The 26,819-nt window shown below is 52.7% G+C and overlaps 5 protein-coding genes across 9 annotated transcripts; 2 read left to right on the top strand and 3 right to left on the bottom strand.

Moving 5' to 3' along the window:
* Positions 1-514: 514 nt before the first annotated feature.
* On the bottom strand, positions 515-11,157 carry RNF31 (ring finger protein 31). Of its 3 annotated transcripts, XM_063090346.1 has the most exons (21): positions 10,791-11,157; positions 10,567-10,713; positions 10,262-10,417; positions 9,999-10,058; positions 9,824-9,899; positions 9,243-9,420; positions 8,358-8,751; positions 7,907-8,197; positions 7,203-7,451; positions 6,917-7,102; positions 6,594-6,800; positions 5,122-5,295; positions 4,941-5,039; positions 4,760-4,849; positions 2,978-3,092; positions 2,744-2,862; positions 2,366-2,479; positions 2,152-2,209; positions 1,244-1,340; positions 761-929; positions 515-651 (listed from the first exon to the last, which is right to left on the bottom strand). In XM_063090346.1, exons 1-21 carry the CDS (start codon positions 10,986-10,988, stop codon positions 598-600), a joined length of 3,231 nt encoding a protein of 1,076 aa, XP_062946416.1. In that variant the 5' UTR covers positions 10,989-11,157; the 3' UTR covers positions 515-597. The 3 variants fall into 3 exon arrangements, with proteins under 3 accessions (XP_062946416.1, XP_062946417.1, XP_062946418.1); XM_063090347.1 differs by lacking the exon at positions 2,366-2,479; XM_063090348.1 differs by lacking the exons at positions 515-651; positions 761-929 and having other exon boundaries at positions 1,249-1,340; positions 2,152-2,184.
* An 855-nt stretch (positions 11,158-12,012) lies between these two features.
* Positions 12,013-15,445, top strand: PSME2 (proteasome activator subunit 2). Of its 2 annotated transcripts, XM_063090848.1 has the most exons (11): positions 12,013-12,129; positions 12,439-12,471; positions 12,910-12,972; positions 13,215-13,301; positions 13,406-13,436; positions 13,521-13,618; positions 14,177-14,245; positions 14,388-14,455; positions 14,618-14,672; positions 15,145-15,231; positions 15,323-15,445. In XM_063090848.1, exons 1-11 carry the CDS (start codon positions 12,082-12,084, stop codon positions 15,401-15,403), a joined length of 720 nt encoding a protein of 239 aa, XP_062946918.1. In that variant the 5' UTR covers positions 12,013-12,081; the 3' UTR covers positions 15,404-15,445. The 2 variants fall into 2 exon arrangements, with proteins under 2 accessions (XP_062946918.1, XP_062946919.1); XM_063090849.1 differs by lacking the exon at positions 12,910-12,972.
* A 1,300-nt stretch (positions 15,446-16,745) lies between these two features.
* Positions 16,746-19,142, top strand: EMC9 (ER membrane protein complex subunit 9). Of its 2 annotated transcripts, none has more exons than XM_063089042.1 (6): positions 16,746-16,944; positions 17,231-17,273; positions 17,414-17,490; positions 18,499-18,568; positions 18,658-18,752; positions 18,916-19,142. In XM_063089042.1, the coding sequence occupies exons 2-6, from the start codon at positions 17,250-17,252 to the stop codon at positions 19,094-19,096; spliced, it is 447 nt and encodes a 148-aa protein (XP_062945112.1). In that variant the 5' UTR covers positions 16,746-16,944; positions 17,231-17,249; the 3' UTR covers positions 19,097-19,142. The 2 variants fall into 2 exon arrangements, with proteins under 2 accessions (XP_062945112.1, XP_062945111.1); XM_063089041.1 differs by having other exon boundaries at positions 17,064-17,273.
* On the bottom strand, positions 19,133-21,974 carry PSME1 (proteasome activator subunit 1). The gene is made up of 11 exons (XM_063089039.1): positions 21,815-21,974; positions 21,113-21,145; positions 20,922-20,984; positions 20,688-20,798; positions 20,555-20,600; positions 20,320-20,417; positions 19,998-20,066; positions 19,850-19,917; positions 19,695-19,749; positions 19,533-19,619; positions 19,133-19,364 (listed from the first exon to the last, which is right to left on the bottom strand). Exons 1-11 carry the CDS (start codon positions 21,851-21,853, stop codon positions 19,284-19,286), a joined length of 750 nt encoding a protein of 249 aa, XP_062945109.1. The 5' UTR covers positions 21,854-21,974; the 3' UTR covers positions 19,133-19,283.
* Positions 21,975-24,068: 2,094 nt separating this feature from the next.
* FITM1 (fat storage inducing transmembrane protein 1) lies at positions 24,069-25,366 on the bottom strand. Its single transcript, XM_063091540.1, has 2 exons — positions 25,073-25,366; positions 24,069-24,706 (listed from the first exon to the last, which is right to left on the bottom strand). The coding sequence occupies exons 1-2, from the start codon at positions 25,336-25,338 to the stop codon at positions 24,094-24,096; spliced, it is 879 nt and encodes a 292-aa protein (XP_062947610.1). The 5' UTR covers positions 25,339-25,366; the 3' UTR covers positions 24,069-24,093.
* Between the last annotated feature and the right edge of the window lie 1,453 nt (positions 25,367-26,819).

Raw genomic sequence — 26,819 nt, 5'->3', positions numbered from 1 at the left:
ACCACGTGGTCTCTGAGTTACAGGGCAACTGGTTACCACCAGGGGGAAGCAGCATCTGCGGATCTCTGTCAAATTCCATTGTCAGCAGCAGGAGGGCCCCTCTGCAGAGTTCCAACCTGGCTCCTTCCCCTTCCTCCCTTAGATACTTGCTAGTGTGACACTGCTGCTTCCCCAGGGAAGCCAGTTTCCTGGAGTCTGGCCTGGGGCCTTTGGATTGCATGTATACTGTGCATCTGTGTTCCCCTACAGTGCCCACTGGGTACATATTAGATGAGCTCAAATATAGCCAAATTTGATGAAAGGAAGGAGGGAGGCAGTGTGGAAGGAAGCCCAGGACAGGTGGATGGATGGGGAGGGCCTCCTTTGCCCATCCAAGGTGTCAATTCCTTCCTGGCCCTGAGTCCAGGGTGGTCAGGCTTAAGGGTGTCATTCAGCAAAGCTCTGTTACCCCCCCCCCCTTCCCTGGTGCCCTTAGATGGTGGGGCCAGGAAGAATGACCACCAAGAAGCATGGGCAATAAGATGCCTCTTTATTGGTGCTGGCACTATTCCTGAGGGAGTCGGGCTATGGGACCCTCATCAGGATCCTTGCCCTCAGCTACTTCCTCCTGCGGGGGATACTCTGTCCCAGTGGCACCTCTTCTGTCAGCTTCTGCAGGAGAGAGAAGATAATGACACTGGAAGCCTGGAGCTCAGATATAGGCTGGGACAGGTGACTTTTGGAGGATGGGGTCAGAGGTGAGGCTTGGTAGAGGCTTTACCTGTAACAAGCGGGCATGGTAGGCAGGGGGATCCTCTCCAGCCAATGGCTGGGGGCGCATGTGCAGATAGCGCTCAGTGGCTGTCTCCAGCTCCTCCACCTCATACAGGGTGGCTGGGTCCAGTGAGTGGGCATTGATGAGGCTCACAAGATATTCTTTGTAGTGTGCCCTGGGGAGATAAGAGAGGAGAATATTTATTCTTCTGTTGGCTAATATTAATTGGGTGTGCCTAGCACCTTGCTGGGCATGGGGGTACTCAGATGAACAAGATTAACAACTCCTGCCTATTGTCCTTGTAGGCAGTGCCAACTTGTGCACATAGCCTGCTACTACCTATCCATGCCCTTGCCCAGAGAGCCCCCTCCCTCCCACTCTTTGCAGGACCTACTGCTCCCAGAGACCCACTTTACTGCCTGGGCATACCCTCACCACTCCTACCCTCCTATCCCCAGCACCATACTCCATGCCCTGCCTGGCACTCACTGGCAGAGGCCAGCATAGCCAGGTGGAGTTTCCTTGCCACAGGCTTCATCCCTGAGCCCATTGGGAACTTCTTTCTGCTCCATCACTCGGCAGCCACCTAAAGGTAAGGGAAGGAAGGAACCCTTGGTGGGAGGAGGCCACTGACCACAAAGCCCTAGGAGAACTGGAATATCCACGGAGCAGGGGAGACAGAACTCTTGCTGTACCAGTGGTGGTGGTGGGTACTCAGAGATGCCTTCAGTGGCAGACCAACTGTGATGCAGGGGCAGGGACCCTGTAGTCTCTACTTTTATCCAAGGTAGCCTTTGGCTCATAAACACGAACTCCTTTGAGACATCTGTTTTGACTGTTCTTTAGCTCTTGCATAGTTAACTTATTTTGTCATGGTCTTACCTCTAACTAGATGGTAAGAAGTGGGGTAGGTTAGAACAATATGTAACACCTTTCTGTTGCCCTCATGGAACCTAAAATAGTGCCCTGTAAGTAGCTGGTCTCATTAAATACTCATTGAGTTAATGAATCATTATCATTTGGGAATGGGAGAAGAAAATTAGTATTAAGGATTTCACGGGTGCCAGGTGCTTTAATGATGTTTGATATAAAGCAGCTCAGTTGTACACTGGATATTACCCCCACTTTACAGAGGAAGAAACAAGGCCAGGGGAGATTAATTAACTTGCCAAAGGGTACACAACAAGTGATCCCAGACCTAAGCCTCCCCTTTACCCATCACACAGTGGGAGCCTAGCACACCATTTCCCCTTCTCTCTTGCTCTTTTTTTTTTTTTTTTGGCAGCTGGCTCGTACAAGGCTCAAACTTAGGACCTCGGTGTTATAAGCACCATGCTCCAACCAATTGAGCTAACTGGCCAGCCCTCCCCTTCTCAAAGGCTTGTCCCAGTACTCACCTCCAGGAACTGCCCGGGCCCCAGCTGGAGGCTCTGTATTAAACATGACGTTATTATCCTGAGGAGGAGCAGAGACAGATGGGCATTATGTTCCCCTTGATGCCAGCCCCTGTTGCATTTTCTAGCACGGACCATTTTCCATTCTTGCCCACCCTGGGCCCTGCCTACTCCTCCTGGGCAACCTGCAAACCCAGCTGGGCCGGCCACCTCTGACCTGTAGCAGCTTCTGGAGCCGGAGAGCAGTCCAGTCCCGCAGGTAGAAGAGGCAGTCTCGAGGGTGGTGGCCATGCAGGGACTTTTTCACCCTGCAGTTAGGGTCTGGACATTTCTACCAGAAACCCAGATGGGAGAGGGGAAGTTGGAGACTGATGGGGTCCTGGCCTCTCAGGAACCCCTTTGTGAGGGGTGTAGGGGTTGGGGGGAGATGGAGATATTGCAGGGTCTGGAGCAAGCAAAAGGGGAGGGGGGCAGAGAGGGGTGCTTTACATCCCACTGACCTCTTCTCTCCCCCTGGGCCACTCCTCAATGGCCTCTGCCCCTCAAACCCAACAGCAGACCCCCCCACCATGCCTTTCCCACTCTCTGGGCTTACATTCTTGGCATAAAAGGCATTATAGCAGCCACTGCAGAACTGGTGGCGGCACTGGGTGCAATGAAAGTGCATGCAGCCTCCTCGGGCCAGTGCATATGAGAACTTGCACTTGGGGCAGTCTGTAAGGGACAGCAGGTCACAGCTGGGGCTGCCATTGAAACTCAAGGCCCTCAAGAAGAGAGCCACTGGCAATCACAGACTACTGAGCAAACAGGCCAAGTGGGGCAGCCTTACCAATGCCATTTTCCTGAAGATACATTGCCAGGCCTTGGGCCTGGTATTCTGGGTCGTTGGTGCGTTTCCAGTTCTGGAAATCCTCACAGCTCCGACCTCGGTGCTGTTCCTCCCACTGCCAGAAGGAAAGTAGACTTCACATGGAAGCTCTACCCCATGTCCCAGCCCTTCTTCCTGGCCCCTCTACTCACATCCAGGGGTCCCCAGCTTAGTTTATATCACTGCCACCCATCATTTGCTCAAATTCCAAACTGGGAGGTCATCCTTGGTTCCTTTCCTCATGCCACCTCACATTCATTAGAAAGTCTTGCTTTTTCCAACACCCAAGCTTGTTGAAACCCTGTCCCCTTTTTCTTCATCCTTACTGTTACCATTTTACTCAGGGCCATTGTCAGATCTTGCCTCAACTACTTGCCTCAGATACTAGTCTCTCTGCTTCCACTCCTATTTTTTCCCTACCATCCATTCTCCACCTGCAGCCAAAGGGGTTTACGAGGGCCAGCCTGTGGCTCACTTGGGAGAGTGTGGTGTTGGTAACACCAAGGCCATGGGTTCAGATCCCTATGTAGGGATGGATGGTTAGCTCACTTGGGAGAGCGTGGTGCTGACAACACCAAGTAAAGGGGATTCCCTCACTGGTCATCTTTAAAAAAAAAAACAAAGGGGTTTACAAATGTAAGTCAGATAGCTTCAACAGTACTGGTAATGTGCTAGTTTTGAGGTTTGGTGGTAGGGTCTCAAGTGTTCATTTTATTATGTGTCATAAAGTAGATATAATCTTTTGGGTATCAAACATTATTCACTTCAGGGCCAGCCCGTGGCTCACTCGGTAGAGTGCGGTGCTGATAACACCAGGGCCGCGGGTTCGGATCCTATATAGGGATGGCTGGTTTGCTCACTGGCTGAGCGTGGTGCTGACAACACCAAGCCAAGGGTTGAGATCCCCTTACCAGTCATCTTTTTTAAAAAAAAACAAAACAAAAAACATTATACACTTCTTAAAAGGTAAACAACAAGGGCCGAGCCCCTGGCGCACTCGGGAGAGTGCGGCGCTGGGAGCGCAGCAACGCTCCCGCTGCGGGTTTGGATCCTATATAGGACTGGCTGGTGCACTCACTGGCTGAGTGCCAGTCACAAAAAAGACAAAAAAAAAAAAAAAAAAAAAAAAAAAATTAAAAGGTAAACAAGCTAGTATGTCTCAGAATGAAAGGAGAGTTCCTGCCTCACTGGGCCTCAGAGGCTGTCCTGATGTGGCAGCTGGCTCCTCTCTGACCACCTGCCACTCACTCTTGCTCTCAACTCTCCAGCCACACAACACTTCTTTCTGACTTTGGCCTTTCCGTGTGTTGTTCCTTCTGTCCCAAATACTGTTTGCATGGCTGGTTTCTTAACTTTCAGGCCTGAGCTTAAATGAAGCCATTTTGGAGAAGAATCCTGACCACTCTACCCCAGGTAGGTCCATTCTTTTATTCTGCATCTCAGATTCTATTTGTTTTCTTCATCGAATTGTGCCTATGTATAATTTTTTCTTCTCTCACTGCTCACTTTCCTTCCTTCCTTTGCCTTTCCTTCCTTTCCTTTCTCCTTTTCCTCCCTTTTCTCTTCTTCCTCCCTCCCCATCTCTTCCCTTTTTCCTTGTGCCTATCTCCCTCACTACTCTATAAGCCCTTTGAGCTCAAACCTCATATCTGTTTTACTCTCCCATATACAAACTTCCCTGAGTATAACTCAGTACCTGGCAGTAACTCAGCAAGTATTCCTGAAAGGATGAATGTGCCTTACCTGGCGCTTGCAGCGCACACAGAAGGTCTGGTGACACTGGGGACATGTTGCCTCTAACTGCTCACGCTCATATATGAAGCCAAAGGAGCACTGTGGATGCAAGAGTAGAAAGCTATCTGAGGCCTGACCTGGCACCATCCCCTGCCCCTCCACAGTCAGCTCCACTGGATGGGCCACTTACCTGGGCACACCACAAGAACTTGGGGTCCCGCATCAGCACACCCTCGGTCAGCTTCTTATGGAACAAAGCATAGGCATCTGGCTCTAAGCTCTCTCGAAGCTGGGGACAGGATGCAGAGGCAGTGGGTAGATAGAGTTCTTGTTCAAAGCCCAGAGCACCTGAGTCCTAGGGACTGCAGTACCTGGATGTCAAGGGTGGAAAAGTAGCTGAGTAACTGTGTGTCATCTGTGAGGTCGGGACGGCCACAAGCAGGGCACACCATGTCTGTGATGTGCTTCTCCTTCAAGGCGATAGTGAAGTGCTGGCGGAAGCAGTCAGGACAGATGGTACACTCACAGGAAATCAGAGCCTGCATCTAGAGGGAGAGGGGGAGGAGGGGTTAAAAGTCACAGCTGCCAGCCGAGGGCAGGGGCAGTAGCCAGGTGTCCACTGAGAAGCCAGGGTCTAATTAACAACTGGGTAGGGATACAAATTCAAGTGCCAAGGAGTGCCAGGCAAGCAACCTAAATATCTGAAGAGAGTTGGGTGGAGGAAAACAGACAATGGTAAGACCTAAGGTAAATGTGAGAATGCATCTAAAGGCATTTCCATTCAATTAAATGCAAACATACAAATAACATCCCTGAAATGATAAAACTATAGAGATGGAGAACAGATTAGTGGTTGTCAGGAGACAGGAGAAGGAGAGTACAACACGAAGGGGTTCCTTTGTGGTAATGGAACAATCTGTATCCTGATTATGGTGGCGGTTATATGAATCTATACATGGGATAAAATTGCATAGAGCTACAGAAACACAAACACATACACACACATCTATGTAAAAAATGAACAAGATCTGCAGTATAACCAACATCATATCAATGTCCATTTCTTGGTCTTGATATTGTACTATAATTACGTAAGCTGTAACCATTGGGGGAAGGTGGATGAAGAGTACACAGGACTCTTATTTTTGCAACTTCCTGTGAATCTACAATTATCTTAAAATAAAAAGTAAAAACAAAATACATACAGAGACAGCCTAACTAAACTGGACTCTAATTGGCCAAAGAACTGACACTTCTGACCTAGAGTAAGTGGAGCCTCAGGAGATAAGGGCCTGTTCCCAGCAACTGGATATTTGATGATATTAAAGAATTATTGTTAATTTTTTTTTGGTATGACAATGACGTTGTAGCTATGTTTTCAAAAAAGTTTTTACCTTTTAGAGATAAATACTAAAATGTTTTTAAAATTTTAACATTTACTTGTATATATTTGTGACATACTGAAATATTTATAGATAAACCTTATGATATCTAAGATTTGCTTCAAAATAATCCTCTGTGTGTATAGATGAAATAAAGATTGGCCATACATCGATAACTGCTGAAGCTTGGTGGTGAATACACTGGGTATGGAGGGGTTGTTGGGGGGTACGAAAGTTCTTCACACAATTTTCTCTACTGTTGTATATTTGAAAATTTTCATAATAGAACATGAAAAAAAAAGGGGAGGGAGTAGTCAGCTCCTGCCTTCCTCTTCCCAGAAGCCTTCGGGGATACATGGGCAACTGCAAAGCAGAAGACAGGGCTAGAGACAGGGATTGGGGTGGGGGCTCCAAAGGGAATAGAGTAATTCTAAGATGAGGTACAGTGGGAAGAGTCTTACCCGATTGCGGGGCAGGGCCCAGCCACACACAGCACACTCTTGAGCAAGCAAGCGGCGTAAGAAGGCTCGGTCCTGGCTGTGCCTCACAGCTTCTACCACGTCCCCCAACTCATAATTCCTAGGTGTCTCCTGCAGCAGTGACAGTGCCAGCTCTGCCCGGCCCCAGCTGGGGAGTGCGTAGACTGCCAAAAGCCGTCTGACCAGGCTCTGAATGTGATTCATGGGAGGGGGAGAAGTGGCTGTCAGATCCCAGAAATCCTGCCCCTCAGCCTTCCTTATTGCCCCTTTAGGTGGACCCTTGGCCTCTTGCCTCCTCCCAGCACCTGCTTGTCTGGCCCATCCCAGGAGGGGGTGGGCTCGGGGCCACTGTCCCAGAGGCGCTGGTGGAAAGGCTCTAGGCGCTGGCGCTGTAGCTCAGTCAGGGCCCGTGCCACATCACCCCCATGCTGGAACAATGCCTGCAGAGACCCCTCCTCAGGCCCAAAGCCCAGGGACCGGAGCTCCTGCACCTGCAAGTTGGGAGCAAAGATAGGAGGTGAAGAGGAAAAAGCAAGCAAGGAGGAATGTGAGAGATCCTCAACCCTGTCCCACCTCCAGCACAGCTGGTACCTTCCTCCGCCGGGCCCTCACACACTCTTCCACTGCTTCATCAAGGTTGCCATGACGATCCAGCCAGGCTTTCCGGGCCTCCTGACAGGAAAAGGCACCCAGCCCCGGGTCCTGCTGTCCAGCCATCTCAGCCACCATCTCCAGCACATAGGGCAGCTCTGAGCGCAACCACTGCAGGGGCACCTCGGTGCCTGAGTACTGCAGAGCTGAGAAGACCTCCTCTGGACAGGCACCTGCAGCTTCTCCTTCCTAAGGCACAGTCCCACCCAGACAGAGGGCCCATCAGGAGGGACACCCCTCACCCATCCTCAGCCTAAACCAAGATGTTGACAGTGGCTGAGCTCAGAAGTATGGATCATGTGACCAGTGCATGGCATGGTAACTGCCATGTGGAAAGTGTTCAATAAGAGAGAGTTGCTACTAATAATGACAAGGTTTATAAGAACTCCTATTAATTAGGGCTGGCCCGTGGCTCACTTGGGAGAGTGTGGTGCTGATAACACCAAGGCCACGGGTTCGGATCCCATACAGGGATGGCCGGTTAGCTCACTGGGTGAGCATGGTGCCAACAACACCAAGTCAAGGGTTAAGATCCCCTCACCGGTCATCTTTTTTAAAAAAAAAAAAGAACTCCTATTAACCAACTGCTGCATCTCCTTTCCCCCACCAGCTCAGCCTAACTTTATCCCAGTCTCAATCCTCACCCGGATCATGATCACTAGCTGGAGACCTTCCTCTCGCATCTTGTCTTGGCGCTGTTCCTCAGGATCTCCACAGGAACTGGGCAGGGGGGTACTTGGGTGGCGTGGAGGCCCAGGCTTGGGAAGGCCCTTTTCCAAAGAGCTGGCATGGGGCCGGGAGGCATACCGTACTGGGATGGAGCTGCTGGTCCGGTTACACATAGCACACACCCAGCCAGGGCCCGAGTTGCAGAAGGTACAGTGAATACAGTACCAGACTTGAGTTTGGGCAGAGGAGAGCAAACCATCCCCCTGCTGGGAAGGCAGAGAGAATTATCCCCTTGAGTGGCTGGCTGAGGTTCACAATGGAAATATAGGGAGCTGGGGAAACTGAAAGAAAACAGGATGGGGAAGTAGAGAATGGCCTGAAGTAACAGGTACAAATAAAAAGCTGGGAAGGCGAGTAACAGGTTACCTGAAGGGACTGCAGGCAGATGCCAGCATCCCGGGAATCCACCACCAAGCTTGGAGGCTGGGCCAGCCGAGGTCGCTCACATATAGCACATAGCACAGCTGCTGCCTTGTTCTCAAAGGTACAGCTCTGGCAAGCCCACTGATCCCGTGCAAGCTCAGGTTCTAGGTCCCCAGTTCCTTGGGGACCCTTGATCCCCAGCCCTAACCCCTTACATCCCCGTGGCCAATCACAGGCCACACAGAGCATTGCCCAAGGCTCATTAAGCATGGCACAGGCAGCACAGTGCCAGCGCTGACGGGCACTTGCAGGATCAGGGGAAGAAAGAGAGCTGTTTCCCAGGGCCAGGAAGGAGGTCAACTGGGGCTGGGGCCGTGGTTGGGCTGAGGCAAGTAAACTGTAATGGAAAAGCAGACACGGCCTGCTAAGATAGGGATCTAGTGCCTGGGTCTCTCACCCCTAGACACCCCCCATTTCCTGGGTAATGACACATGGTTCTGGCCTTTGCACATGTTGTTCTCTCTGTCTGGAACACTCCCATAGCCATTGCCTGTTCAACATTTAAATAACAGCTTAAAGCTTACTTCATCCTTGTAGACACCCCGAACATAGGGCCTGATGCATACTTGATGTTTAAAATACTACCAACTGATTGAGCTGATCCTTCAGACTAGGTTGCATCCGTCTACCTGTTTGCACATCATAATAACCTGTGTTATTGTGACTGCTATGTACGTGATGTGTATGTCTATAATATCCTTGAGGGCTGTGATTGGTTTCATGTTCTCTATCAAACAGTATTTAACACATAACCTGGTACACAGTAGATACTCAAGTGATCTTAAATTCTCTAAATTTCTCTCCCACCCAGAAAAGAAGACCTCTCACCTGGGGCTCAGGTGGGTGGCCTGGAGGGCTCCAGGCAGGGTCTGGCGGAGGTGATGAGCACGGGATGGGTGTCCATGGAACAAGCCATCACAGGCTGGGCACAAGGCATATTTACAGGTTGGGCAGTGCAGTATGCCTGGGGCAGAACCACAGAGGAAGCAGGGACCGGCAGTGGTGCCTGGAGAACAGAACAGAAAGAACAGAACATCTTTCTAAAAAAGACCATGCTGCATTTGAATCTGCTATGGATGGGGCAAATCATGAGACTACTTTTCAACACATCTGGACCCAAGGAAACCATTCTAATCTCTGTTAAAAAGCAAAACAAGGGCCGAGCCCGTGGCGCACTTGGTAGAGTGCTGCGCTGGCAGCGCGGCGACACTCCCGCCGCGGGTTCGGATCCTATATAGGACTGACTGGTGCACTCACTGGCTGAGTGCCGGTCACGAAAAAACGACAAAAAAAAAAAAAAAAAAAAAGCAAAACAAGATAGACAGAGGAGAGTCCTGAATGGCCCCAAATTTCCACCAATGTAGTCTACTACCCGTCCTCCCCCATCCCCAATATAGGACCAATAATACCTGGGGCAGAGGGCGTGGTGAGGGGGCCAGGGGCGATCTCTCTCAGTACAGGGTCAAACTCTGAAAGCTGCAGCATCTGAGGAAGAAAGGGCAGAGAATGGGTAAAGGTTTGGGAACACAGATTCCCACAATTCCTGTCCCCTTTGTTCACCAGCCCCCTTCCTGCCTTGCTTACATCATCTTCGACCTTTTCTTTCAGCAGCTGCTCCAGTGCCTGCTGTCTTGGATGAGTATTCTGCAAACCAGACAAAAAGGCTTCCACCTGAGCCCTAGAACAAGGTTCTCCAACATTCACAGGAAGAAGAACAGTACCAAGAACTCCCAGACCGCTGCAGAAGCTATGGCCAAGTTCAGCAGCATGGGGTCCTCAGACTGGCTTGAGTTAAGCTGGACCCCAGTCCCGGTGCTTAATTCACCAGGACTGAAAGAACATCTCACCTCCAACAGCAGGTTGAGCTCTGTCCGAAGCAGCAGTACTTCCAGTGTGACTGTAGCAACCTGGTGCTCATCTGGCTCTTCCTGCCCTTCAGGGAAGCTTAACCCGTCTGGCTGCTCCTCTGTGTACCCATACAATCGCAGTACATCCCGGCCCCCCTGCCACACATTCACAACCAGTCACCGCCCGGCAGGTCCCCTTCCCGATAAGGCTGGACTCCTCCCCATCCAGCACAGCCTCAGGCCCTTTCTAGCCAACCCACAGTCCAGGCCCAGGCCCCTTTTCCCCTAAGGCCCAGGGGTTTCACCTGCACAGCATCCACCGTGCTGCGAAAGACAGGATTATTAAACTTGACCCCGCGCCAGTACCGGGGCCGCTGAGGGCTGAGGAGGTTGCGGCCATATTTCTCCAGGATGTTCAGGGCCGTGGACAGGGTGCTGAGGTAGTCTCCGGGCTGGGAGCAGTAGAGAGCAGAGTTGTGAGCCCGGCCTCAGGCCCTGTGTCCCCCTTCCGAGCGGGGCCAGGCCTCACCTCCCCGTGAGCGTTGCGGCGGACCAGGCGTGAGGCGTCCAGTTGCAGGTAGCGGGCGGCTGGCGGCAGAGAGGAGGCCAGTAGCGGCCGGAGCTGCTCCAGGGAAAACGCCTGCCCGGAATCCCTCCTCAGGGCGCTCGCCAGTTCCTCGCGGGCCGCCAGGAAGGCCCACTCCTCCTCCTCCTCCTCCCCCAGCATCCTGAGACAGGAGTCAGCCCCTGCCTCGCCGCCCGCCAGGGCCCGGCGCCAGCTGCGCGCGGCCCGAGCACCGCCTCTCTCGCCCGCGGTCCCACTTTGCGGCCTGACCAGGCCCGCGCAGCCGCCCAGGCCACTCAGGCCACGGTGACTCTCCGGCCCCCGGCACAGCGCCAGGGTTAGCCGGCAACAGGAAGTACTAGGAAAGAGGGCGGGACTGCGAACTGGTTTCAGAGGAAAGGGAGGGGCTTAGGGTTAAGGACGAGAGGAGGTGTCAGGAAGCCAGGGGGTGTGGCCAAGAGGGGGTGCCCACCAATGAGGAAAATGGTCCCTGGCTGCCCCCTCATTCAAGAGCTGCTCTCCGCCTTCCTCCAGTCTGGTTCCGCCCCTTCCGGGCAGCCCCGGGCGCGGGGTGAGCCTATTTCGCTCAAAGCCTTCCTCTCTTTATCTGGACCGGTGTACTATGGTCCGGTGTTCACCGGGGAAGTCCCACCCTGCCGGGGTCGGTCCGACTCTAGCCGGCCTAGCCCCGCTCAAGCGAGTTCCGCCCCCTCCCCGGTCTGTCCTGAAGGCAGGGGTCCCTCCCGAGGGAAGCCCCCTGCCTGCTCCCTTCCACATCCTGCCAGCCCTTCCCCGCCCCAGGGCCCTCCCGCTTACTACCCCTCCCACCAGCTCTGATCCCTCTCCGTCCCCTCCTCGCGGTTGAGCCTTCTTGGGGGAGCACCACACTGGATACCCCCTTTCCCATTCTCCCACCCTTCTCACCCCAACCCCGGACTTCCCCTGGACTGCCCTCGGCCCTCGCTGTAAGCCCCGGCTCCTCTCTGAGGGACAGCCCCGGTTCCTGTCTCTCCTGTCCCACTCGCCTTAGCCCCTCCCTCGGACAGCCCCTGGGCTTGTGACCCAGCCGGCACCGCCTCTCCTAGTGAAAACTGGCTGGGAATGGCTGAGAGGCTACCTACTGTTTGCAGCCTGCCAGGGGGAGGGGAAAAGAAGAAAGGAGGCGGGATTGAGGGGGGCGGGCCCGGACCTGGGGAGTGAAAGCGAAAGCCCGGGCGACTAGCCGGGAGATCAGAGATCTAGCAACTGGAGCAGCATGGCCAAACCTTGTGGGGTGCGCCTGAGCGGGGAGGCCCGCAAACAGGTAAAGGAGGAATCGGAGGCCAGGAAAGGGCCGGGGAGCCCCCCTGGATGGAGGCTAAGCTGGGTGCTCCAGAGGACTGAGGCTGTGCCAGAGAACTTCCCCAATCTCTTTAGTGCTTTCACTTCTGTCTGGGGTTTCCCAGATTCCTGCCCTCTGGCCAGTCTCTGCACTGAGCTGAAGCTTCCAGGGAAAACTAGCTTGTGGTGGCAAAGGCCTGAGCCACAGTTGGAGGGCACCCCTTTGGGGGTGAGATCTTACTCTTGACAACTGAGACACTTAACCAACATCCGGGTACTGCTCTCTGTGCAGGTGGATGTCTTCAGGCAAAATCTTTTCCAGGAGGTAAGTCTCTCTGGATTCAAGCGATTTGACCCAGAATCTTAGACCAATACTTGAGGTTCACAACCTCCAGAGTGACCCCCAAACCCACCCTAGACTCGGTTCCTACTTCCCTTACCAAGCCTTCACCCAAGGTGAGCTCCTAATTATTGTTTTCTACCTTTAACCCGACCCCTCTTAGGACTGTACCCCCTTCTGCCACTTCCCCGCCCCTTTTTTGATGTGGAGGGAAAAACTGTGGCCCCCAAAGCAGGAATACCACAGTCCTAATCTTGGTTCTGCCACTTACCAGCTTGGGCAGGTCCCTTCATTTTCAGGGCTTCAGTTTTCACATTAGTAAATTTTGGACTCAATGATTTCCAAGGGTGATTTCGATCCCACTTCTCAGACATCTTCTTGAGTATCTTCTGTGATTCTCCACCCTTGCAATGTAACCCACAGGCTGAGGAATTCCTCTACAGATTCTTGCCACAGAAAATCATATATCTGAATCAGCTCTTGCAAGTGAGTAATGTGAGCCCCTCCTGCCCCATCCCATGGCTTCACCCTCCTCTGCCCACCCTCTGTAGGTAACATCTGGGCACAGCACACAAAACAGTTGTGAATGGTAGATTGGGAATGTTAGGATGGTGTGAAGCCTGAGCCCAGATTGGGAGGCAGAGGTCAGGTGTGATGTGTGGAGGGAAGGCTGTGACTCAGGGTGAAGGCAAGAGGCTGGGCAGCCCTTGACAGTGAGCTCTGTGCAGGAGGACTCCCTCAATGTAGCTGACCTGAACTCCCTACGGTCCCCACTGGACATCCCAATCCCAGACCCCCCACCCAAGGATGATGAGGTAAGGCATTCAGGGTGCAGGGCTCGGACTATAAACCCAGTAGAGATGATGGTCTTTCAACCTCCATCACTTTTCTAAAGCTACTTTCCCCCCTTTTGTTTTAGATGGAAACAGATAAGCAGGAGAAGAAAGAAGGTAAGGGAAGAAGGGGTGACTAGGGAAGGAAATGATACATTGACTGCTGGATGAGAAAGGGCCTGAATCCCTTCTTTCTCATAGTCCCTAAGTGCGGCTTTCTCCCTGGGAACGAGAAGGTCCTGGCCCTGCTTGCCCTGGTTAAGCCAGAAGTCTGGACTCTGAAAGAGAAATGTATTCTGGTAAGCCTAGGGGAAGTAGAAAGAAGACAAACATGGCCAGGTCCTGGTCTCCTTCAGAGGTTCAATTCTTTTATTCAGAGACCTAGTCTGAAAAAGGAAATTTCCTTCTGTGCTTTGGGTTTACATTCCCTTTGTACTTCTCATTCTGTTAGACCTTTGGTGTCATGATGGTTACCCCAAAGTCAGAGACTGTGCTGTATCCAACTCTGTAACCTCAGAACCTGCTATACCATGTACACAGTAGAGATGATATGATATAGTGAGTTGGCTTAAAAGCTTGGGCCCTAGAGAGAGACTGCTTGGGTTTGAATTCTGATTCTATCACTAACCTATCTGGTAACCTTAAGTAAGTCACTTAGACATTCTGTGACTCAGTTTTTTCATCTGTTAAATGGGTACAATAAGAATATATACCTTGAAAGGTTGCTGTGATGATTAAATGAGATAATACATAGCACAGTACCAGGAACATAATAAGTGCTCAGTTAGGAAGTAGCAATAATAGGAAGAATCCAGTGGGTCTGTTCAGTGATCTTTACATGATACCTCTTAACATAGGTGATCACATGGATCCAGCACCTGATCCCCAAGATTGAGGATGGAAATGATTTTGGGGTGGCAATCCAGGTAAGAAAAGGGTGACTGAGGACACTGAGAGTGGGGAGAGACTTGGGGTGTAAGAAATAGGAGCTAGACATAAACTAAGAGGAACTAAATAGTGAAGGAGGGAGGAGATGAAGTGTTTTCTTTGCCTCCCATGTCACCACAGGAGAAGGTGTTGGAGAGAGTGAATGCGGTGAAGACGAAAGTGGAAGCCTTCCAGACAACGATTTCCAAGTGAGGGCGGCTGGAGGACCAGAATGGGGGGCTGCAGGGACATTACTTTGGAACTCCCAAAGCTGGGCAGTCCCATGAGGACAATGGAGACTTTGGGAAGGGTCTGAGAGAGTATGTTTCCCTGAATGCCTAGTCCTATGGTATCCTCCTTGCTTCTGGCAGGTACTTCTTGGAACGTGGGGATGCTGTGGCCAAGGCCTCCAAGGAGACCCATGTAGTGAGTGGATAATCCACTAGTCATAGCTGAGGTTGGCTGGAGGTGGGACTGGGGGCAGGGGGAAAGAGGTCCCCCTTGTCTTATTTATGACCTTCTGAATGGGGTGAATATTTTTTTTTTTTTTTTTTTGTCGTTTTTTCGTGACCGGCACTCAGCCAGTGAGTGCACCGGTCAGTCCTATATAGGATCCGAACCCGCGGCGGGAGGGTCGCCGCGCTCCCAGCGCAGCACTCTACCAGGTGCGCCACGGGCTCGGCCCGAATGGGGTGAATATTAAGCCAAAAACATTGTCTGGCAAAACTGATTTGGGCTTCAACAATCTTGACCCTTTTCTCTGCTTGATCCTTTGGGATTCCATTTCTTTGTGCTGAGAAGGTGCTTATCCTCAAGTTACCTATTCCCTGTATGACGAAACCAAACTAATGTCCCAACCTCTCATTGGGCTGACTCAGCTTTGCCTCCCACATCCCAGATGGATTACCGGGCCTTGGTGCATGAGCGAGATGAGGCAGCCTATGGGGAGCTCCGGGCCATGGTGCTGGATCTGAGGGCCTTCTATGTGAGTGTGGAGTAAGCCCCTAAGGGAGGTGGGTGAGGGAGTCAGGGAGGAGGCCAAGAATCTGACTTCTGCTCTTCTGGTATTTTCCCAGGCTGAGCTTTATCACATCATCATCAGCAACCTAGAGAAAATTGTCAACCCAAAGGGTGAAGAGAAGCCATCTATGTACTGAGCCCAGGGCTAGAAGGAAAATAAATGACCTATATTTTGTGTGGATCACCTCTGGTGTCATTCATTCAAAAAGCACTTATTAATTGCCACCTATGTCCAGACACTGAAGGTGAATGTGGCGGGAAGTGTAGGGGGTGCCAGGAAGACAAAGATGAATTAGACCTAAAGAACAGGGTGGGAATTGTTACATGCTATGACAGCCATGCAGATAAACTATATTTTGGGATTTCACAAGATTATTTCCATCCGGAGGTTTCATGAGTGCTTCGTGGAAGAGGTGGCATTTGAACAGAGCCCTTACAGGAATAATCAGGCTTTGGATAGACAAGGGGAAAGCTCTGTGGCCAAAATCGTGGAATGAAGAAAGAAACAATCCTCATCAGCTCAGAGCAAGCCCAGAGGGAGAATGAGGTTTCACTGGGAGGATTATGGGTGAAAGGTTACACTCCTTCTCAAGATCTGGGAGGGGGAAAAATGCTCCCAAGGCATTGTGGTGAAGAAAATACACCACAGGACATTATGGGAAGGATGGATCTGTAAGGTTTTTTTTTTTTTTTTTTCTGTCCCCTGCCCCCTTCAGCCAATTGTGGTCTTTATTTCTGCCTTTCAGGATTCAGACCTGGCCAAGTGATAGAGACAAGGGTTCCTCTGCTGTGGTCTTTGCTATAAACTCCATGGGATTGTTCTTTAAATCAGGGCAGCGTGCAGGCACATTTTCACGTAGCCCCGCGCCGAGATCTCCACCTCCCCCATGGCAAGCGGGGCCTGCCCAGGACGCAGCAAGCCCGATTACTGCCAGTTCCCCACTCTGCCATGACTTATCCTGTCTTAAAGGAATGTGTTGCCGAGTACTTGACAGTTTGGTAGCCCGTCCAATACATATCTCACTTAATCCTTAAAGGACCATAGGCAGCATATTTTATATTAAGGAAACCAAAGGCCGGATAACTTGTAGTCGCGAAGGTAACTTGGCTCATTAATAAGTGACAGGGACGGTCTAGAGTACAGGTCCACTCATTCCATAACAGGAGCAAGGCAGTCCACTTCGTCCCTTCGTTCAGAGATCCATCGGTCTGGGACACCCGACTGCGGGCGAGCGCTCCACCCCGCTGGCTCTGCTGGGCGGGTAACAAGCAAAGCCACCGTGCAATCAAGAGTGAAAGTCGGTAGCTTAGCCAATAAGCGTGAGAGCAATTTTCTTTCCTTTACACTTTTGGGTTCTTTCCAGTTCGCTGGAGACAAAGGCGGGCGAAGTTTGAACGCAGCTGCTGATTGGACAAAATGAGGACCTCTGCACCTATCAAAGAGCATCACAGGGCCCGCACTCCAGGAGCGGGTCAGGCTCTGAGCATTCGGCTCTGAGTCCACACGGCAGGCGCGGATCTGCAGCCGCCCGCGACGGGCGGGGGAAGGCGGAGCTAGGTGCCGCGGGATGCAATCGTGACCTCCTTCTGGGCCGGGCTTGGGATGGACTCCGGGGCCGAGGTCTCCTGGAGCTGGCGGGCTTCCTGTGATCCGAGTTATCGTTCCTGCTGAATTTAAGTGAGGGGACACGGGAGGGCACCGGGACGCTGAAGGGAGCTTCATGGACGCTAACGGGGGACCGGCGCCAGGGCAGAGTGGGGAACTGGCAGTAATCGGGCTTGCTGCGTCCCGGGCAGGTCCCGCTCGCCATGGGGGAGGTGGAGATCTCGGCGCGGGCCTACGTGAAAATGTGCCTGCACGCTGCCCGGTACCCACATGCCGCGGTCAACGGGCTATTGCTGGCGCCAGCGCCGCGGTCTGGAGAATGCCTGTGCTTTACCGACTGTGTGCCGCTCTTCCACAGCCACCTAGCCCTGTCCGTTATGCTGGAGGTCGCCCTCAACCAGGTGGGGCCGCCGGACGCCCACCCCCAACCGCGAACCCCCTTAACATCCCTAGCCCAAGTCCATCCCTGCCCCTTGGCGACAGTGCCCATCCACAGGCCAGCAGCACGATTTAGTTAATGATGGCCCGTTTCCCACGGCAGGTGGATGTGTGGGGAGCACAGGCCGGTCTGGTGGTGGCCGGGTACTACCATGCTAATGCCGCTCTGGACGACCAGAGGTGAGTGGGATAGCCAGAGGCAGAAGGCAAAGGATTATGGGGCGGGGGGGGGGGGGAGAGGGGGACGGAGAGACGGACCCAAGAGAACCAAGGTCATTCCTTTCATCTTTCCTTCATCATACGCTCAGGAGCAGGTACTGTACACCAGGCACTATGCTGGGTATTGGAGTGAGGAAACGTAAAAATGAACAGGACAGCGCCCTGCCCTGGAGGAGCTGCGGTGGGGCTGGAGAGGACAACTGTGTATCAACAAGAACAGGCTGATCTTGCTCTGGGGTGTCCCTCAGTGAACAGAACACAGAGAAGTCCGAACCAGCAACTTAAAAACAAAACAAACGGAAATTTCTTTATATAAATATAGAAAGAGATAATTGAATATATTAATCATGTATATGGGTCAAGTTAGAAATTGTTTTGTAATGTGATTTTCTCCCCTGTCAATAAATACTTGGGCTGGCCAGTTAGCTCAGTTGGTTAAGTGTGGTGCTGATAACACCACAGTCCAGGGTTTGATCCCTGTAATGGCCAGCCACCAAAAAAAAAAAAATTTGACATCTTTCCATCTCCACACCAAGCTTTACCTTACCCTAATAGCTATATAGTATGAATATGAATGTACCATAATTTATTTAATGCCTTACATTAAACACTGAGGTTGTTTCCAATTTCTTATTATGAATCCTATCCTATCATTACAGTCAATTCTTTATAAGTAAAATTTCTGGGTCAGCATATGTATAGTATACAGTTTCAATTTGGATGGATATACCAAATTACCCTCCAAAAAGACCACCTTTGATTTCTATTGTCACCAGCACTGTCTGAGCACCTGCTTCCCACAGCACTCGAGCATCAAGCAGTTGCGCATCAAGTAGGCCCAAGCCCCCCAGGCCAGCTACAGAGAAAGGCCACGACTGCATCTATGTCTATGAGACCTGGGGGGCCCAGCTCAGATGGACAGGGCCTGCCCAGTTGGCTCCTTACTCCTCTGATCTTCCTTCTACACAGCCCTGGGCTCCTGGCCTTGAAAATCGCTGGGCGAATTGCAGAATTCTTCCCTGATGCAGTACTTATTATGGTGAGGCTTGGGTTTTTGGGTGGTTATGTGGAGAGAAAATAGCGAGGAGGATCCTTGAAACTCTCACCTACCCTTCTTTGTCCACTCAGTTGGATAATCAGAAACTGGTGCCTCAGCCTCGTGTGCCCCCAGTCATCGTCCTGGAGAACCAAGGTCTCCGTTGGGTCCCCAAGGACAAGAACTTGTGAGTGCCCTACCCCCTCTGCCTCTTCTTGTAAGCCCAAGGCTCCTGGGCCTCCTCTGTCCTTGGTCTTGTCCCAAGGGTCTTTCTCTGGACCCAAACTGTTAAGTCTGTGTCTGGCTCTACTGCCCACTAAGTTTGACCTTCATGGGAGTTACTATTTCAGAGTGATGTGGAGGGACTGGGAAGAGTCACGGCAGATGGTGGGAGCACTACTGGAGGGCCGGGTTTACCAGCACCTTGTGGACTTTGACTGCCACCTTGATGACATCCAGCAGGACTGGACCAACCAGCAGCTCAACGCCGAAATCGCCCAATGGTTTGGTCCCACCAATGGAAATGCTTGAGGCAGGAGACTCAGGATCCAATAAAGAGACTTGGGCTGATGGGTAACAGTATGACTACATTTATTGTGCCTGAGAGGCAAGGTGACAGAGAAACCTCAACAGGAGGAAGGCAGGGGAGAGTCTGGAGTCCCCAGTAAAAAGCAAGAAGGCCTCTGCTGTACCCATCACAGAATGAGAGAGGAGGCTCTCAATAGATCATTCCCTTTGTTTCTCCCCTGGGCTTCTTGAGCTTCTCAAAGTTCTTCAGGATGATGTCATATAACACAGCCTACAGGGCCAGGGAGGAGTGATGGTCAGCCGCAGGCCCCCTGTGGCTCTGTGCCCCATTTCTAGTCTTGTGGAGAGGCCGAGGTTTACCCCCATCCTGCAGGGTCAAGGAATGGGTAGCCTGGGAAAGCTGCCTCTGCCCACCCCTGACCTGCCCTCGCCTTCTCACATAAGCATTGCGGATCTCCATGACCATCAGCCGGATGTCCCGGTACTCTGCCTCATCCAGCTCATGCACCAGCTGCCGATAATCACCCTGCAGGAAACTCAGTGGTCAGGCCTGACTTCAAATGTGTCCTTCCCCATGCACCCTGACCTGGGCCACACCTACCACATGGGGCTGCTTGGCTGCTTTGGTCACTGCATCACCACGCTCAGAGAAATACCTGTGGGAAGAAGTGTGTATGGAGTGGAAGGAGGGGGCCCAGTCCTCTGTCCCAAAGTAAAGACAGAGTGTGCATGTGGGTGTGGTGGGCTGTCACTCACTTAGAGATTTGGGTGTGGAAGCCTTCCAGCTTGGTGTGAAGGCTGGTCATTAGCTCAAACACCTTCTCCTGGGGAAAGAAGGTAAGGGGGAAAGTGGAAGGAAGCATGGACTAGAAAGGAGGACAGGGGAATGGGGAAGTGCTCTCACCTGGACAGCCACTCCAAAATTGTTCCCATCCTCAATCCGAGGTATCTGAAGCTGCAACCAGGTGGTGACCTGGGAGGAAGGAATGGCATCAAAGCCACATCAGCCCCTCACCCAATTCCCAGGTTCCTAACCTCACTTGTTTGTTTGCCCACGCTAGGTAGAGGTGTGCCAGGTCCATCCTGAGCCCCAGGGCCTCGACTTCTGTCTTCGCTTGCTGTGCCTTCTCCTGCTAAGACCTGGCAAGTGCCATGCTCTAACTGGCAGGGACCAAGAGGACAAAGGGTTTGACCTGAAGCCTGGGGGTAAAAGAGGGAGGGCCCACCAGGTTGAGTTGCTCAATGACATCCTTGATCTCAGGCTTCAGGCGCTGCAGGAGGACCACGATCTTCTCGTTGCAATTCACTGGGCCACAGGGAGGACCTAGAGAGTGGGCAATGGGTTAGTTACATGACAGCCTGTGTGAGGGATGGCGAGAGGGAGAGTGGAAAAAAATCCTTAGAGAGGAGCTCCTGCAGGGTGAGACTCAAGTCTCTTCTGACTCTAGTGGTTCCAAATACCTTTGTCTTCATCTTCCCCTTTCTTCTTTTCATCCTTGTCTTCCTTCTGCAGGGAGATAGGGGCTCATGGGAGTCAGGACTAAGGTTGAATTTCCCCATGGTTGGGTCCCTCCTCCCAGGTCTTCCAGCTTGCCTCCTGCTGTTTCTTTCGCTCCTCCTTCTCTTTCTCCTTGACTGGATCAGGCACTGGGATGTCCAAGGGGGCCTTCAGATTGCTCAAGTTGGCTTCATTGAGAGCTGGCTCCTGGTGTAGGGTGGGAGGAGGGCTGGAGGCGAGGGTGTTCCTCTCATCTCCTTCCTTGCTCTCATTTCCCCTAGACTTGTTCTCTTGGCCCCTACTCTGTAGCTCCCTGCCCAGCCCCAGTACCTTTAAAAAGGCATCCAACTCCGAAATCTTCTTGGGGAAATAGCTCCCAAGCAGGTTCTCTGTCTGTGTGTGAGGCAATGGTCGGGGAGCATGGGGGTCAGAATCTGTCCTTCCCAGGCACTGAATTCTGCCCAGCAAGGGAGGGCTGAGCAGTAAGAGCTGGGTGTGGGTGCTCATGGGGCAGGTCTTACCTTGGTACACAGGTCTTCACGAAACACATCCACCTGTGGGGCACAGGCAGAAACCTGGTTTTAAGGCCAGTTCATTTTAGGACAGTTCCCTTAGGACTGTGTAGAGCCTGACCTGGGGAAAGGTGGAGTGGATCCCTCTAAGGCCAGACCTGAAGAAGACATGACGGATCCCTGTAAGGGTGGATCTAGGTAAGGTGGGGTAGATCCCTATGGGGCTGGGAAGCGTGGAATGGATCCCCGTAGGCCTAGATTTGGCAGATGAGAACATTCCTGGCGCTGAAGGGCGAGTATGTGAGAACGTATCCCTGAGGTCGCCTGGGCTGTATGAGGAAAGGCGTAAGAGCGCCCTCTGCGAGTGGGGCAGGAACGGCGTGCCCTGTGGAGTGGGCTCGGGCCCTCCCTGAGGGAAAGGCCATGAGGTGGCAAGGCAGGTCCCGCACCCCATCTGTGTGTGGCCCCGGGCCAGCGGACTTCCCCTCCACGCTAGCTCTCCGCTTCACCTCGCCCCGCTGAACCACGGCCGCCTCGCATCTCCCGGCAGGAAGACCTCGCCGGTCTCCCAGGGGCTCAGGTGCACCTGGCACGTAGGCTCGGTTGACCGACCCCGACTCGTGTGGGGGTTGGGGGGCGGGTCCGGGATGCCCGCAGCCTCTCGGAGCCACGCCTCCCTACCGGGCCCTTCCTTGGACCCATAGCGCTCACCTTGGCTTGGGCTTCAGGCTGGACCCTGAGCGTGGCCATGGCCGGGGCGTGGGGCCGAGCGCTGCACGAGAACCGAGGAGTGGGCACGGGGAAGGGAAAGCGAAAGCAGCGCTCGCCGCCCGCACGGCCTTCCTGGCGAGTGGGGAGTGGAGAACTGGAGGAGGCGGGGACAGACCCGAGAGAGGAGAGGGGCGGAGCCTCGAGGAAGGCAGCCGAGGCGGGGCTCCCCCGAGAGTCCCAGAAGAGCGCGCGCGCCCACCCACCTCCTCCCCTCCCCGCCCCCCGACCCTTGTCTTCCAGCTTCCGCATCTCTGCCTGACTCTCGACTCCCCGCCTACTGCTTCGCCCGCCCAGCCTCCCCACCCGTCCGCCCCGTCTCTGCTCTCGCTCCCCGCCGCCAGACCCCCGGCCGGTGCCATCTCTCCTCGCCCCACCTTCCACCTCCCGCTTCCTATCTCCCTGCTGCCCGACTCCCCTGCTCCTGACTCCACACCGGCCCTCTCCTTCTTCCGCTCGGCCTGGGACAGTGATAAGCCTTACCTGGGGCTCTTCCATCTTTTCTCGGAGATGGAACAAGACCTGGCCTCTCTTCCCTAGCCTTGCCAGCGCCGGCCCCTGGCTCCACGGGCATCCTCTGGCCCATGCGGCGACACTTAGACACTCCACCATCCCTATCCAAGTCGCAATCAACTCCCTCCTGCCTCTATTACCCACTCTCACAGAGCAGCGGGTTTAGGCCTCTCTCGTTTAAAACCCTCTCTCAGCTTCCTGTTGAATGAAATCTAAAGGGCTTTCCCTTCACGGCCTGACTGGATCTGTCTCCCCTTCAAATTCACTTTCTATGCTTTCCCCCTTGTTCATTACACTTGCAATTGCTTGGGCTTTCCATTTGTTTCTCAAAAGTGTCCTGTTCATTCCTGCCACAGTCTTTGCCCTCGCTAACCCCTTTGCCTGAAACACCCTTTCCCTGGGTGTTGTCATTCAGTTCTCAGCTCAAATGTCACTTCAGAGATATCTTTCTCCACCATCCTTTATAAAGAACCTCCCTTCAAGTCTCTCTATTACAAATCAGCCTATTTTAGTACCCTCATAGCACTTATCTCTAATATTAGCCAGTTTATTTTTTGAGACAGAATAATGTAGTGGTTTAAACCAGGGCTTGGCAAACTTTTTCTGTAAAAGGCCAGATAGTAAATATTTTAGACTTTGTGGGCCTTACAGTGTCTGTAGCAACTACTCAACTCTGCCATTGTAGCAGGAGAGCAGCCATATGTAAATGAATTAGTGCAGCTGGGTTGCAATAAAACTTCATTTATGAACACTAGAAATTGAAATTCATGTAATTTTCATGTGTCATGAAATATTATTATTCTTCGATTTTTTCCAGCCATCTAAAAATGAAAAAAGCTGTTCTTAGCTCACAGGCCATACTAAAACTGGCCACAGGAGGGCCATAGTTTGCTAATCTCCAGTTTAGAGCACAGATAATGCACCTGATATTGCCTGGGTTTATCATCCTGGCTCCTCTATTACCTGTGATCAAGTTACTTAACCTCTGTGCTTCAGTTTTCGCAGCTTTACAATGGGAACACTACTAAACCTACCTCACAGTGTGGTTGTGAAAACTAAAGGTGTTAATTTATATTTAAAAAACCTTATAGACACTTAGGAAAGTGACTGGCACAGAGTAAGCATAGTGTGAGAGTTTTCTATTATTATTTGTGTGTTTATCATCTGCCTCCCCCAGTTAGCTCACGAAACCCTAAACAACAGAAACCTTGTTTGTGTTATTCACATGGCCTGGATCTATGCTTGGCTCAATAAACATTTGTTAAATAAAGGGACACACACAGATCACTTATGGGGAAGATAGGGTAGGAAGGGTCCCCAGAATGGGTGCCCAGATAGGCAGGCCCCTGAGGAAGGCAGAGGGGAGATTCAGTGGAAAAGGTGGGAAAAACAAATTGATCAGGTTCGAGATGGAGCACCCACCCAGTACAAGGATGCCCACACCTAAGGCACTCTCTCCTGCCTTAGCAGTGCCATTCCTTGGTATCACAGCCCCAGATAGCTGGAAGTCTACAAATACTAGGAGGCTGAAAGGATAACAGGAGGGATGGCGGTCAACCATAAGGAAGGACGTTCAAGGGTGATGACAGCAAGGAATGGCTCAGGAACCCCAGTGACTACCAGACCATTTTCCTACCCTTCCTCCCTTTCCAGGTCCCAGCCAAATGATGTGAGGAGCCAGAGCCAGGCCTGATGTGCTTTTATTTCTTTCAGGTGTGCTTGCGGCTAGAGTGGGGGCGGGGGAAGAGCCCATGGCCCGGGCTCCCTGGAGACCAGGGCTGATGATACCAGCTGCCATAGGTGAGGTACCAGGCAAAGGTGCCTACTGCGGCGCCCACCACCTTGTGAGTGTACTGGTGGAAATAGATGACGGTACAGAGCAGCAAGAAGTTCCAGAGGCCCAGCAACAACACGTTGAGCAGGAAGACAAGGCGCAGGGGGGCGCCGGCAGGCAGCCCATGGGCCAGGTACTTGGCGAACACTGCTGCTTCCTCAGCCATGAGCAGGCAGCAGAAGGTGAGCAGGAAGGTGTGGGAGGAGACGGTGTAGCCCCGCCACTGGTGGCCAGCTGCAAGGCAGCTGCGACGGTCGGGCAGCTCGTGGAGCAGCAGGCCCTGGGGCAGAGGCTCGAAGCAGGAGCCAGTCAGGTCCTCAATCAGCAGGAAGGCCCGGCCGGCCCCCCGCCACACGGCTGCCCCCACCACCAGTCGGCTCAGGTGCCTGGCGGTCACTGCTATGCGCCGTGTAGCCAGGAACACCACCAGCAACACAAAGCCCCCCAAGAAGGTGCATGTCCAGCCCCAGGCCGAATTCACAAACTTTCTGTGGGCAGAGAAGAGGGGAGGCTACTGAGATCCTCAGCCCCATCTCCCCACCCTGCTCTGTGCTCCCATCACTGCTCTCTCCACAATCCCACAGACCATCACTGCTTCTCTCTTTCCCGCACCCTTTACAACTTCCCAACCGTTTAAACTTTGCCTTCTCCTTAGAGCACCATTCAGCATTCTAGGATCCACATTTCCTCTTCAGTCCTTCTCCCAGCACCCCCATGGGTTCTCCTCCCCTCCCCCTCCAACCTTCTCAACCTCCTAGACTATTTTTAGTGTTCAGACTGGCAGGAGGACAGAAGCCTGGAGAGGGGAGTTGGGATCCCAGAACGCCGGCACCCACGGCCTTCAGTGGACTCACATGTTGAAGAAATTGCCGTGGCTGGCGAAAATAGTCCGAGGGTTGACATGGAACTGCAGAAGGGGCCCGAAGATAACCACTGCTGCCAACCAAGCATGGTAGAGGCGCCGTAAGCAGGGGCTACCCAGGAGGCGGGCGGCCTGTTCACTTCCAAAGTACAGCAAAGCAGAGGCCACCCAAAGCAGCACCTTAACCAGGCAGCCCAGCAGTGCCTGGATTCGGGCCCCAGCCCCCTGCCCTGCCCCCACCACTGGTCCTCGCTCCATGTTCCCTCCCCTCCCCGCTAACTGCTTGCTCCACAGGGCAGCCGTGGAGGGGCTGATGGGTGCCCCCCCAGACAAGGACAGGCAGTGACAGGTGTAGCAGACATAGGGCAGAGCCCTGTTGGCAGCTGGCAGGCGGGGGAGGGGGCGGGGGGCAGTACGGGGCCAGGGTGGAGGGCTGCCACGTCAGCAGGGTCCTGGCCTCGGGTGTGTAGTGTGTGTTCTGACAGCAGCATATGTCCTTTCCTGTTAGCCCCGTGTCTTCAGCTCCCACAATGTTCTAGTTCATGTATCAGAGCCAGGGCTGAACTGTCCACAGCCTGCTTGGGTCTGCCTGTCTTTGGTGGGCCCCAAACCCCCTCCCCCACCCCAACTTTACCATGCATTTGCTCCACAGGGAAATTAGGGGTCAGGAAGATAAAACTAAACAAATCTTGGAAGTCATTGTCATCGCTGTGGTCAGGCCCTTCTGGGGTTCTGAGCACGAGCCCACCACTGCAGGATGCAGCAAGGCGGTTGTGCACAGCACTATATCCACCTCCAGCCTCAGGAAGCATATCAGTAGGGGTGTCCACTTCAGTGCACTGTGACCCCAGTGGTTTGGTGCTGCCCCAGCTCCTGTCTGGACTGAGGGGCTCTAAGGGGCTAGTTTGGCCAAGGGCTGTTATGTAAACTGGTGGTTGTGCAGTGCACAGGGTATCACATCTTATGGGGCACCATTACATTTGTATGTCTATTATGGTGACCGACAGATGAAGTCCAAGAGTCCTGAGGAAGGTGTCTGCATCCTGTTTGAGATGGTAGTGGCCCAGACTTGACCCTCAGAGCCCTAAGATCAGGTTTACTTCTAGGTGACAGGGAGAAAAGGAGACCCTAGAAGAAAAATCCCCTGTCTGGAGTCCATCAAAACCTTAGGTCCTGTCCTCCAACCAATTACTCTGGGCCTCTGGTTGCCCCACACAAGCCCTGGTCCCCAAGCCTGACCACTGAAGTGGCAGAGTAGAGTGCAGCCTTCCCAAGGAGAAGCCGGTGTTATTCAGTAACCGTTTCGAGATCACTTTTTGTCTTCCTTTCTCATTCCTCAAAGCTGGTGGTGGGATTTCACAGCACTATGGAAGTAGTGAAAGGAATGAACAAGCAAAGATGTCTGGGTTCTGAGCTCAACTGTGTGATTTTGGGAAAATCAACTGACCCTCCTTGGTGCTCAGTGCCTTCATCTGTAAATTGATCAAGACAGAGTAGATAATCAATCAGGTTCCTTCCAGATCCTACCTTGGCATAGTGGCCTTCAAGTCTTCCTGCTCATGGACCCTATAAAAGAATTTTGAAGACCTACAGACGCTCTCACACATTTTTTTTTTTTATGGCTGGGTGGGGGCAGCTGGATGGTATGGGGGACCCAAACCCATGACCTTGGTGTTATAACACCATGCTCTAACCATCTGAGCTAACCGGCTAGCCCTCCTCACACATTTTCAAGTTGA

The sequence above is a fragment of the Cynocephalus volans genome, chromosome 3 (genome assembly GCF_027409185.1).
Source record: "Cynocephalus volans isolate mCynVol1 chromosome 3, mCynVol1.pri, whole genome shotgun sequence".
Taxonomy (NCBI): Eukaryota; Metazoa; Chordata; class Mammalia; order Dermoptera; family Cynocephalidae; genus Cynocephalus; species Cynocephalus volans.
Note: the sequence above shows the minus strand (reverse complement) of the source record. Positions and strands in the feature narration are given on the sequence as shown.

What these genes read in the sequence shown, in the direction of transcription:
- EMC9 (XM_063089041.1), top strand. Translation starts at nt 17,076, where the DNA reads ATGGGGGAGGTGGAGATCTCGGCGCGGGCCTACGTGAAAATGTGCCTG. An exon ending in TGGAGGTCGCCCTCAACCAG is followed by an intron (nt 17,274 to 17,413) that starts GTGGGGCCGCCG and finishes TTCCCACGGCAG; the next exon opens with GTGGATGTGTGGGGAGCACA. An exon ending in GTCCCCAAGGACAAGAACTT is followed by an intron (nt 18,753 to 18,915) that starts GTGAGTGCCCTA and finishes TTACTATTTCAG; the next exon opens with AGTGATGTGGAGGGACTGGG.
- FITM1 (XM_063091540.1), bottom strand. Translation starts at nt 25,338, where the DNA reads ATGGAGCGAGGACCAGTGGTGGGGGCAGGGCAGGGGGCTGGGGCCCGA. An exon ending in CACGGCAATTTCTTCAACAT is followed by an intron (nt 24,707 to 25,072) that starts GTGAGTCCACTG and finishes CTCTGCCCACAG; the next exon opens with AAAGTTTGTGAATTCGGCCT.
- PSME1 (XM_063089039.1), bottom strand. Translation starts at nt 21,853, where the DNA reads ATGGCCACGCTCAGGGTCCAGCCTGAAGCCCAAGCCAAG. An exon ending in AGGGGAAGATGAAGACAAAG is followed by an intron (nt 20,418 to 20,554) that starts GTATTTGGAACC and finishes CCCACTCTCTAG; the next exon opens with GTCCTCCCTGTGGCCCAGTG. An exon ending in TCATTGAGCAACTCAACCTG is followed by an intron (nt 20,067 to 20,319) that starts GTGGGCCCTCCC and finishes CCTTCCTCCCAG; the next exon opens with GTCACCACCTGGTTGCAGCT.
- RNF31 (XM_063090346.1), bottom strand. Translation starts at nt 10,988, where the DNA reads ATGCTGGGGGAGGAGGAGGAGGAGGAGTGGGCCTTCCTGGCGGCCCGC. An exon ending in CACCACGCCCTCTGCCCCAG is followed by an intron (nt 9,421 to 9,823) that starts GTATTATTGGTC and finishes TCTGTTCTCCAG; the next exon opens with GCACCACTGCCGGTCCCTGC. An exon ending in GCCACCCACCTGAGCCCCAG is followed by an intron (nt 8,752 to 9,242) that starts GTGAGAGGTCTT and finishes TTTCCATTACAG; the next exon opens with TTTACTTGCCTCAGCCCAAC.
- PSME2 (XM_063090848.1), top strand. Translation starts at nt 12,082, where the DNA reads ATGGCCAAACCTTGTGGGGTGCGCCTGAGCGGGGAGGCCCGCAAACAG. An exon ending in ATCTGAATCAGCTCTTGCAA is followed by an intron (nt 12,973 to 13,214) that starts GTGAGTAATGTG and finishes AGCTCTGTGCAG; the next exon opens with GAGGACTCCCTCAATGTAGC. An exon ending in TGAAAGAGAAATGTATTCTG is followed by an intron (nt 13,619 to 14,176) that starts GTAAGCCTAGGG and finishes CTCTTAACATAG; the next exon opens with GTGATCACATGGATCCAGCA.